Source organism: Diceros bicornis, chromosome 11 (assembly GCF_020826845.1).
Source record: "Diceros bicornis minor isolate mBicDic1 chromosome 11, mDicBic1.mat.cur, whole genome shotgun sequence".
NCBI lineage: Eukaryota > Metazoa > Chordata > Mammalia > Perissodactyla > Rhinocerotidae > Diceros > Diceros bicornis.
Window position 1 is genome coordinate 52290959 of NC_080750.1, and position 12008 is coordinate 52302966.

At 37.3% G+C, this 12008-nt stretch overlaps 1 protein-coding gene across 3 annotated transcripts in view; it reads left to right on the plus strand.

Annotated features, from left to right (window-relative positions):
• The window catches only part of KLHL2 (kelch like family member 2), a 101062-nt gene that overhangs the window by 30186 nt on the left and 58868 nt on the right, over positions 1 to 12008 (plus strand). The window contains exons 2-3 of one of the 3 annotated variants that reach the window (XM_058550313.1): positions 693 to 857; positions 1974 to 2095. The exons of 1 other annotated variant lie outside the window; for it this stretch is intronic. In XM_058550313.1, coding sequence (XP_058406296.1) covers positions 1979 to 2095 — 117 coding nt within the window. In that variant the 5' untranslated portion in view covers positions 693 to 857; positions 1974 to 1978. The remainder of the gene's footprint in view (positions 1 to 692; positions 858 to 1973; positions 2096 to 12008) is intronic. One more of the 3 variants, XM_058550312.1, reaches the window with a different exon arrangement.

The window sequence follows — 12008 nt, forward strand, 5'->3', positions numbered from 1 at the left end:
AGTGCATCTTATAGCAATACCTTAAAAACTATAATATTAAAAACCGCTTGGCAGAGGATTAATTATTTTCAGTCGTATACGTAAATTAAAGTCGGACTGGTTTTTGTCTAAGCTGAGTCGTGCCTGAGTCTTGAAGGGTGAGTTCACTCCTTGAGAGCTAAGTCCATGGCTTTATGGTTGTGTGGCCCCGGACCCTGCAGGGCTTCTCACATCGCAGGGGCCCTGTGGATGAATTAGATGTGACCTTTGTCTAAAGTCCAAGTCCAAGTGCTTCACTTTGGGCACAAAAGAGTTCCAGATGATACAAATCCCATCTATCTACAAGATCCAGAAAGAGAGTAGGATAGAGGAAGGTGCCTTATATACAGATGGAGAATTATATTTCCATGTTCCTCAACCTTCCTTTTTTCCCCCCTTTTCTTTGAGGGGAGGAAAAAAACGTGCTGAGGCAGCAGACACGTAACTCAGTCCACTGTCTTCCTGCTATATAGGCGTATGAACCTCTTTCTCATTAACTATCTGCCTTCCCTTATAATACCGATGATTGTTTTTCCCCCTGGGAAGTAGCAGGGTAGTTTTTGAGATATTTCAGCTCTTAGGAGAACAGCTTCTTTCTGAGATCTTGTCAGAGATAATCTCCAGGGAAGCATGCAGTTAAATGTACATCACTATTATTATTTCTCTCCTCCCAGGGTTTGTGTTTGCAAAGGATATTGTGTAATTATGGATTCCCATAGGCTTTTCTGATCGTTTACAATTGCTGACAGCTCACTGTATCTGAAAAAGAAATGAATTTTCAAGAAATCTTGAGGCCATTGTGTTGTTTTTCTAACAGGAGAAGCTGGATGAAGGTGAAGGTGAGGGATGGCGGCATTTTTTTCTCATGCTTCTTTTATCTCTAACACCTAATGAACTCTAGAATGAAACGTTTTTGCTAAGGTCTCCCATAGTGCTCAACATTATTTTTAGACTTTCTTCATTTTTTATTGAAGTTTTCTTTCCCTACCATTCCATTGCTAATGTCTCCCTATTTCTTGCGTCATTTTCTGTTGTCCACGCATGAGGGCTCAAACCTGCTTCTTGCTCTCCCCAAGTCCCCTTGGTTTAGGGGACATCGCTTCTCTTTTCTGCTTCCATGTTTCTTTCTACAAGAGAGGATATCATTTGTGATCCCTGAATGCTTCGTTAGTTCAGTGGGTATTAAGAGGGAGGTCTTGTACCACTTTTTAGCAGGCAGTGACGTGGAAGAGTTACCTGGTTTAGTAATAAGTGCTGGTATGGAAATGACTTCAGGATGAAGTCCCCTTCCCACATATGACAAAGAGGAGCGGAACTGGGCTAGAAGATCTCTGTTCAAGCCTTTGCCTTTGCCTAACCCTTTTATGATCCCTCTTTTGTCTTGCATTTCCTCAGCATCTTATGTAGTTTGTGTTCTAATTGTCGCCTGCTGGAGGGTTGTGTCCTCCTCCTGAGGGCAGAGCCTCTGTGTCCAGCGTGGGCCACGCCTGTCCATGGCAGGCGCTGGTGTGCTTGTTGAATGAATGCTGCTGACCAAGTGGGTCCTTTGCGTTAAGTGCTGCTTGCTATTAGCCAGAGGGGTTAATGTTGTGGCTCTTCTAGTCAGGAGTAGCAATCCACAAAGAAGGCAAACTGCTCAAAAGCATGGACCAAAAAAAAGCGTGGACAGCATTGGACATTGAATGCCACAGGTATTGTAGTTCATGCAGTTGGACACATGGCGCATCTCTTGTGATGTGATTGTCAGGTACATGGAGTAACAAAAGTACATGTTATGATTTGCTCAGGTAAGCCTTTAGTGGAGGTAGGGGAATGTTTTAGACCTGCAAAAAGTGGCTGATCATTTGCCTACTGAATACAGTGAGTGGCAAAAAAAATGGATCGGTCTGTCTTGGCGTTGGTATTTCCGCAGCAGTGTCTTGCTGTAGCGTCACTCTTACTCCTTTGTGTTTTAGGTGAGATGAGTGAGAGCCGAGCAAAGAGAGTTCGAATAAAAGAGGTAGACGGCTGGACCCTGAGAATGCTAATTGATTATGTTTACACTGCAGAAATTCAGGTTACAGAAGAAAACGTACAGGTAAGAGTAAACAGTTACCTCATACCATTTAGCTCTTTATACATGCCAGTTTTTTAAATCAAAAGAGCGTACCCACACAGTATACATTTTGTACCAAAGTAATAGAATTCCTTGTTAAAACTGCATTTCCAAGAGACGTTTGGAATGATTATATCTTTTTAATAATGTTTCTGATTTCAGGATCTTTTATATTCTTAAAGTTCTAAGATACAAATCCTTTAGTTCTCTGAATGTTGCTTGTTCTTTTATGAAAACACTGTCGTATTCATTTATAACTACTGATTGATGCTGCCCACATTTTTCTTTATTCTCTTGAAGGTTGAAGTCTACAAAGGATGTTTTTGACTGCCAAGAGCCTTTACTTCTTTTACTATTTCAGCATCCTCTCTAAGTGATTCTGAAGTTTAGCTAAAATTTGACATTGCGTCTTTTTTACTTTCTGTAAAGAACAAAAGTTTTATATATATGACATAAATGTTTAAATAGTATAGATGGACAATATATGGAATAGAAAGGGAAAGTCCCTCTTTAAAACTGCCCTTCCCTTCATGCCTACCCCAACCCACATACATTTGATCCACTCTCCTTCCCCAGAGGGTTAGCCTCTGTTTTCTGTTTGTTGTGAATCCTTTCAGACCATCTTCTATGCAGTTAGACACACACGCACACAGTTTTCATGACATAAGTGTATTTTTACTATACCTGTTCTGCAACTTGCTTTTCTCACTGAACACAGTGTCTTGGAGTTCTTTATCTGTCAGAGCATATGGGCCTAGCTCATTCTTTTGTGTGGTATCCTGTATGTTAATCAGCATATATGATTTTTCACCTTTACAAAAGTGCTGCAGCAAATGAACATTTTTATATTTGCATCCAAAAGTTTGATGGGATACATTCCTCAAAATGTAATTGATGGATCAAAGGATACATGCATGGTTTAATTTTTGGTAGATATGCCAAATGGCCATCTGAAAGTTTTTGTTTATTTATACTCCTTCCAACAGGTAAACTGTTTTGAGGACAACAAAAAGAATTAGGACTAACTTCTTAAGAAATAATCTCTAAATTCTGCTTGCACAAATAGGAAATTAGGGGTTCAATCTCTTGTCCCTTGTAATTGGTTGAAATATGCTATAAAACATTTGAATTTAGAGACTGAAATCTTTGCACTTTAAGACATACTATTATTAAATCTGAAATATTGGCAGTAGTAAGGCCTCCTTGTGATCTTTCTCGGATGGCCTCATGAGCCTTTGCTTGGAAGTCCCGTTTATGAGGTAAGGCATTAGAAAAATCCTAGTTGATATTGAAATTGTGTATAAAGGTATGAATCAGATGCTAGGTGAACGTTTTTTTACCATGGAGCACGGTGTTTAGTATGTGTCATAAGATAACAGAACCTACATGTCATCTCATTCTGGTCTTCTTTGTATAGTGGGGCTGTTTGCTGGATTCTGGGGCATTGTTCTCAACAAGACCTTATCTTGGTTTCTTTTTGCTTCTTCGTTTTATTCATTTGAGTGCGTGGGCCTTATTGTGCCCTATCTCTGACCTTCAACAAGTGAATTACTGATTGGTTTCTTTGATTCACACACTGTGTCACATGGTGGAAAGTTGCAAAAGATGATTTAGGCCTAAGAGACTAGACTGTGTGAATTCAGCCCTGAATGCTCTTTGTAGTAGTTCTTGTGGTGGAGACATTGGCCTATGAGGAACTAAGAGAATGCCTCTTATGTTTCTTTTAATAACTATTGTGTTCCAGTCCTGAAATATTAGTCATTACAGCCTTTCAGAAAACCTCTTGCCATGCTAATTTGCCTTTTGTGTATATTGCTCAGCTCTTACAGGAATACATTCAAAGAGCTGTGTTTGGCAGACTTATTAAATGCTCAACGTTTGTATAGTTTTTTTTTTGGAAGAGGGATGTCTCTTCAACGTAGGAATATTTTGGTATATAAAGCCTTATTTTATATTCCATTGAAAAATACTTGTTTTGGAAAAGGCAGTTTGGAAATAAAATTGATTAAAATAAGCTACCTTTTCCATAGCAAGTATTTTTCAATGAAATACAAAATAAAGGTTTACCTTTCAAGATACACCAAACTGCCCTTTCCTCTGTTTTGTGTATTTTTGTCTGTCTATACTTTGTTAAATCTTTCTTGTAAGTGCTGTTCACCTTAAGGAAAGAAGCAGTATGGTAGAGGTATCTGGTCGTCTTCTTAATGTTAAGCTGAAGTTTTAAATGGCCCTAACTGGAAGCCCTGCTCTGAGTCTGTCTGCCTTGAGAGTGCTGACCCTGGGGACAGAACTTTCTGTCATTCAAAGGTTTATTGTTGTAGGTATATTTTCTTATTAGACCTAGAATCAAATCAAATCAAATCTCTTGTCAGGTGACCCCCCCTTTTGCAAGTTTCTGTTTTAGTAATAAAGTACAATTTTATGACAGCAGGTATCTTAGTCTTTTCTTTGGGATTGCGTGTTTTTGTGTAGAAGCAGTGCCATAGAATGCTGAGGTCCAGCTGTCTTAAGAGTCAGTTGGTGATAGAAGAGGACCATAATCCCAGTTTCCTTGATTCATAATTTAGGGTCCCTTCTGTGATACCACACAGTCTCATTATTACATAAATTTAAAAAATATGTAGTAGCTTAATTGAAGTGAAGGTTGTTCACTTTGAGTCAGAATGAAGGAATGAAGTAATTTGAAAAATTAACTCCCAAGGAGGAACAATTGCTACTGTATTATACAAGTAATAGGGCTTTAATTCTTGGCTGTTTAAGGTTTCTCTGATTTTTCTTTTGTGTGTGTGTGTATGTTACTGTTGTTTTTTTTGTTTAAGTTTTTAAACTTTGGTTTAGAGTTTGGGTATTTGCTTTTATTTATGGCAAGGTTGGAGAATAATTTGAGCCAAATAAATTTATATTTGTTTATTGTTTTTAAAGAGAAATAAAAGGAGAATACATGTCCTATCATGACCATGCTTTTAATTGAACTTTTTTGTTGTTGCTGTTGAGTAATTTAAATTTGACTTGTGTCCAGAGTTTCCAATCAAATTTTATAAACCATATAAATCTGGAAACAGAGAAAAGAAAGCCAAAAGCTACCATAAAGTAGATTTTTAAACTTTTGGGGGTCCTGGACTCCTTTTGAGAATCTGATGAAAAACTGTGGACCCTTTCCCAAGTAAAGTACATGTAAGCATATATGCACCAAGTTTTGCATACACTTTCAGAGAATTCATGTACTTAATCTCTCCCTCACAATTAAGAATACTTTGCTTTATATATATGTAGGGTTTTCACATGGGTTTATTTTCAGCTATGTGCTGGGCATTTTGCATATTTCTTATATGATATTCACCACCATATTAGATAGGTGTTACTCCATTTTGCAAATGAGGAAGCTCAGGAAGGTTAAGTAATCAGTTTAACATCACACAGCAACTATTAAGTTATCATTAACTAGTGTTGCTTAAAAAGAGTTTATAAATTTGAAAATAAAAATATCTTTATAACCAAAAAATATTTTTTTCATTATCCAAAAATTATTGAAGGTTTACTCTTCTTTGATGTGTTGATTAACATCTTTGGAGAATCTTAGGGATTTTGAATATTTGAGAACATTTACTTCTTTGCTAAATTTGTAGTTGTTACATACATTTTGACTTCTCAGCTTTTGGGTATTTGTTTTGGCTTGCTAAAAGTAAATAAGAGTTTTTCGTTTGATCTAAGTGTGAAAAACAAAGGTAAGGATGTTAATAGTCAGTGCTAATGTAAGTAAATGCTCTTATTCCAAAATTAATATTATGAGTGTTCTTTCACAGATTCTGTCTCCATTAGAACTTTTATTATCTCAGAAGAATTTAAGAAGCATCTGATAATTTTGAATGGATGAGTTTTAAACAGTTCATGAAACTTCTATGTTGCATAAATTGATATTATTTAAGATAGAAAATCTCATCCTTTTAGAAAAGGAACTGAATTTAAATAAGAGTTTTTCAAGAGACATTTAAAAGTAATTATTGGTAATAAACACACTGGAGTGTTTGTTTAATACGGTCTCAGTACTGTAGAAAATTCAATATAGTGTGTCCATTTTATTGGTGGTATAGGGCAGGTTGTTTTTGTTTGTTTTAAACCAGAAGGGCTGGCAGTATGCTGTTGTATCCTTTACCCATAAAGTGTTCCTAAAAGGAGGGCATTAAAGGGAGGGGCTTCCACAGTGAGAGGCCTATTTGATATGGTTGACCACTTAATCCAAAAAAGGCTGTTAAAGTGGAGAAACCATTAAAAAAGAATACATATATACCCTAAATATTTTATTTTAACCTAAAACATGTAACTGTGCAATTGTACGCCCATCTTTTGTTGTAAAAATAAGTATGGTCAGCTGCCTGGAGAGCCACATGCTCGTTCTTGCACATACCATGCCCTAAGGATGCATCAATTCTAATTTTCCAGTTTTATTTTTTAAGTGCAGCAAGAACTGAGGCACTTGAAAAGAAATTTCAATGCAAGTCATCTTTGAGTTATACAATTTCTCTTTCATTCTTCCCACGTCATATTTGATAAAAAAATTTCTTTTTGCAGTAACACATTGATCAAGTTATTCTAAAGCAATCAAGTTAGTTTTCGTAGAGACAGCTCTCTTTTTACACTCACGTTTCATTGGATTACATATATTTATTTAAATTATGTAATTTCACTAACATCTGTCATAAACAAATTTGGGAGCAAATCCAACATGTATGAGTTGATAAAATTTAGCTCAGCTGGAGGGGCAGAAGTGTGCAAGGATTTTAGCGAGTCCACTTTACAGAGGTTGAGCATGGGGAGAGTTGGTTAATCAGGTGAGTAGGTAAGCAGAGGTTGGTAAAGAGAGCTTTTACTGCGTGTATTTCTGCATTGGGTAGATAAACATTGAAATAAGATTCCCATTAGGTGGATGTTTATTTTAAAAATGGATATTGAAGATAATCTGTCAGTTCAACAGACATTGATGGAGGATCTGCTGAGTTCTTGGTCCCGTGCTAGGTCTGATGCTACAAAAAGGGAACAAGGAACAAAGCATAATGGAGTATAGACTTAGACTGGATTTGAAACTTGGCTTTGCTATTTAAATACCATGTGACCTTGTCCAAATTCCTTAACTTCTCTGAGTTACATTTTCTTGTCTATAAAAGGGGGATAGTTCTGCTTATAAAAGAGCTGGTGGAACATCAGTCATGTGGAAGTGCGACATGCTGGGACCTCACTGAAAGCCGGCTTGGAGTTGAGGCTTGAGCCAGAAATGAATGGGGCCAGGGATACTGATATGGGAGAGCAAGCACTCAGTAAATATTTTTTAAACTGAGGGTAGCTTGTAGTCCAACTGTAAATGTTCAAGGATGAGTGACAAATTCAGGCCTGAATGAGGTGCTGCAGAGGGTATGGCAGCAGGAGTCTCATGGTGGTGGTGGTGGTGCCTGCTCTTGGGCTTATGACAGTGTCTTTGATCCATGAAGAGCTTCCCTGAGTGAACAGTGATTCAGGTCTACAGCTCCTATGTTTTAGCTTGTCTAGAAAGACACTTGGTAAGGGCTAAGTGATTGCAATGCACACAGCCAAGTAAGTTTGGGATCGTGGAGAGTCTATATTCCCATTAGGGACTGGACAGCAAACCCAGGATCTGGGGCCATGCCCAGTCCTGTGGGGCTTTAGGGCTCACCTTGTGGGTTGGTAATCATGAGGGTGCTTCGAGGAGCACACCACATTAGGGCAGCAAGATTAATGACAGACTATAAATGCTGGTTAGCTCCTAATGAACTTTGCAGTCTTGATCAGGATTAGTTTAGGACTGAACTGGACTGAACTTGAAGATCTAAGCCTTTCAAGATCTGCAGCTAGACCAGGCCAGATCAGGTAAGGATTAATAACCATCTTACTGCTTTTTATACATGGCTTGCTCTTTCCCTTTGCTACTTCTGAGCTGTTGAGCTTTCTCATTTTTCCACTGCTGGTATTGCTTCTGATGAATTCCAGTTTTCAGTAATAGTTCATTAAAAATTTATGGAGCATCTATTATATACCAGGCGATGTTAGAGCCAGTGGTGATGCAGTATCAAGCAAGACAGGCAACCCTTTCCTGAGAGCTTTCACAGCCTATTACCTTTACAGGGTAATAAGTGTTTCTAGTGACTATTTATTTGTATACATTATCCAGTGTGCATCATTCCCAGGATCTAGGTACCTAAGTGATAGAATTAGTAATCAGAGGATCATTTGGTGAGCATAGAATCACAGAGAAGGGGAGTTTACTTCAACTGGATAAGGAAGGGCCTAATGAACTATCATCCTACTACAAAACATACATTTCTAGTGACCAGAATATTGATTGAGTGCCATCAAATCCAATGTGTCCACCCCGCGTGGTACCCAGGAAAGCTCTGACAAATAATTTCTCTTCAGATAACCCATTTCTGAACATTTTATAATTTGGTAGTTGTCTTTTTCTGCCTTCAAGCAGTTGAGGATGTGAAAAACTCTACCAGCCACAGTGGCTCGTTGAGGCCAGGATTCTCAAGCAGAGGGCAGGGCGCCCGAGTATTTTGAATTCTTAGCCAACTCCATATGGAAATTGAATTAATATAGGACCATTTCGTACCTTGTATTAAAAATAATTTCTCTGACAGACTATAACTATACACTTGATTATGTTTTAAGCTTAGTTACAGTCATGTTCTAGATCTACCTTTTAGTTGTCTTGATTGAATGACCATTTTCCATTCTCAACCACACATTTAGAAGTTGCCTGAGTACCAAAGGAGTTCAGTAGAAGGCTCATTTTCAAGGTGAACAAAAATATCTACTGAGCGGTTTTGTAAATGTTTTTAGTGGCATCTTAGGATAAAATTATTTGAGTATAATGCTGCATATTTAAATTACTGTTAACTCAGAAAGTAATGAGGAGCCCTGAGATTGGCTGTCTGCTAGAAAACCTCATGGTCCCGTGGACTCTGGCTAGTTACCATATTAGAATTCAGAGCTCAAATCTTGAATTTACCATTGACTTCAAGAATGGCCTTGAGAAGACATTAACCTTGCTGTCTATTTTGCAGCTATTATCTGAGGCTAGTAATGCTTTGATACCTCATAGAAATGCTGTGAAATATACCAGTTAAAGCTTGTAAAAATATTAAAGTGCCCTTATGAGTATTAGGCAGGAATAGGAAGTGGGGCAGTGTAAAAAGACTTGAGGGCATGAGGAAGAAAAGACCTCCTGGAGATTGTTTGGGATCCCTAGGTAAAAAGTGGTTCATGTAACCTTTCCCTCACTCTTCATATTCTGAATCAGGATATATATTTGTGACCAAAAAAAAACAGAAAAGATTCTTAGTTTGCTATAGATTTCTTTCCACCCAGCAACCAACAAGTCTTGTGTATTTGGGTCAGTGTGGAGACAGTGCTCTGGGGTGATTACTGTACCATTTTATATCTTTGATTTATAATCATCCTTTTCCATTGGTTTGACACGTGATGGCTGGAGGAAAAGTGATATTTCTCCCAGCAGAGTCTATGGAAGGCTTATCGTTTTTCCATTCGTGTTCTGTTTGTTTTATGAGACAGAGAGTAAGTCCTTTGTAACTAAAAGGGTTTGGCAGATGATGTGCTTGGAAAGTAGGTAAAAACTTAAAAAAAACACATTAAAATGCCTTGACTCAAACCTTTAGGATTAGTGGTGTTTATGGCATAGCAATGGGAAATCCTATCATTGGAGTGAATTTATCTGACATTCTAATACCTAGAAATCTGTTAACCCTAGTATTTTATCACTTTACCAGAATAGTGATAATTTTAGTTTATCATTATTATCCAGAGGCACAAAATGATGAATTTCTTTTACATTAATAATTACTGTAAAATTTTAAATTATTTGCAATTGAGTTTTGATGTTAATTGTATTTTATTATATTTTTAAGTCTGAACTTGGTAATCCTCATAATTTTAATCAAAATATTTGACCGAATAGAACATCCGTTTTCCACTCATGCCTTACTTATGTTTTACTCTATATAAGTTAAAAGTACAAAACAGATGAAAAGCTTATTTAAAGTTTAGTATGGAAGAAGCCATTGAAGTTAGCTAGTTTAAGAAAATCTAGAAGCTTTATTATAAGAACATCTAATAAAACTGGATGAATATCACACTTGAAGTGGTTTTTTAAATTCTTGTTTGGAGAAAAGCTAGGTACTCCAGAAGCATTGGTAATTATGTTACTTGTTGTGGCTTTATATTATTAAAATATAAAATCTTTGAAGATGTCCACATGGTTGAGTCCTTTTGCAATTCATGTTTTAAGTAGCTTCATGTGGTACATAAAAGGCATTTATCTCGATGAACAAAAAATGACTCTTTCCTGATTATGACTTAGCATCTTAAAAGCAACTTTGTAGTAATTTGGGCAGGGATGAGAAAAGTTAGAAATAAATCAAAGTCCTTATTAGGTGGATTTATTTTCTTCATCTTAGGTCTTTGCCTCCTGTTGTTGAGGTCTGGAGCCTGTGTAGGGGGTAGCACGTTTGCATCAGGCTTGTTGCCAGTGTTGAGGGTCTGTCTCTCCACACCAGTTTAGGTGATGAGAGCCTAGAGTTGTTAAATTATCTGTGGTTCTGGCATATTTGGTTTGACATAAGCCAAAGGTTTTATAAACCCTAACGTTATCCACATACAATTTAAAAATATTATTACATTTTGGACCTTGATGTTTTAATCCCATTTTCAGGTTAGTGAAATTTATGTGCTTCTGATCATCTGGTTTAAGTGTACTTGTGCCTTTCCACAGGATATATAATTTATGAAAACTCTATTTCTTGTGGAAATAGAGTATAGCTATATCATTGACATATATTCACAAGCTGCTATTTTAAATTAACTTTATGCATACTACTGTAGAAATTTGGCCGTGTAAATACCTTTGATTTTTTTTGATTTGCTTTCTTATTTTGGATTCTATCAGATAGAATTATTTTCCATTAAAAAAATTTGTTTGCTAATTTATAAATGCCTTCCTCTGACCTCTGGTTAATCTCTCTCTCTCTCTCTCTCTTTTTTTTTTTTTTTGTGAGGAAGATCAGCCCTGAGCTAACATTCATGCCAATCCTCCTCTTTTTTTGCTGAGGAAGACCGGCCCTGAGCTAACATCTGTTGCGAATCCTCCTCCTCTTTTTTTTTTCCCTTTTTCTCCCCAAAGCCGCAGTAGATAGTTGTATGTCATAGTTGCACTTCCTTCTAGTTGCTCTATGTGGGATGCCGCCTCAGCATGGCCGGACAAGCGGTGCATCCGTGCGTGCCCGGATCCGAACCCGGGCTGCCAGTAGTGGAACGCATGCACCTAACCACTAAGCCACGGGGCCAGCCCCTGGTTAATCTCTTAGTGTAGGCTTAAAGCACTCATTTTTCTTTTTTCCTGGTAGAGTATAATTTACATACCAGAGATCTTAGCTGTTTTGTTTGCTAAGTTTTAACAAGGGATACACGCGTTGACCCACACCCAAATCAAGAAACAGCGTTTATAACTTCAAGCCTCTTCCCAATAAATCGCTCATGCCTTACTCCATGCAACCACTGATATGATTTCTATTAAATAGATGAGTTTTGCCTGTTGTTGAGATTCATATAAATAGAATCATGCAGAATGTATTCTTTTGAGGCTGACTTCTTTGGCACAACATAATGTTTTTGAGATTCATCTGTGTTGTAGCATGTTTCAGTAGTTCGTTCCTCTTTATTGCTGAGTATTCCATTGTGTGGATTTAGCCTGTTGATGGACATGTGTTTAAAGTTTTTGGCTGTTATGAATAAGACTTAAAGCACTTTGATAAGGATCATTGAGAACAAGACATATTTTATAATTAAGCTCTAGTTGGGGTCAGGGAGA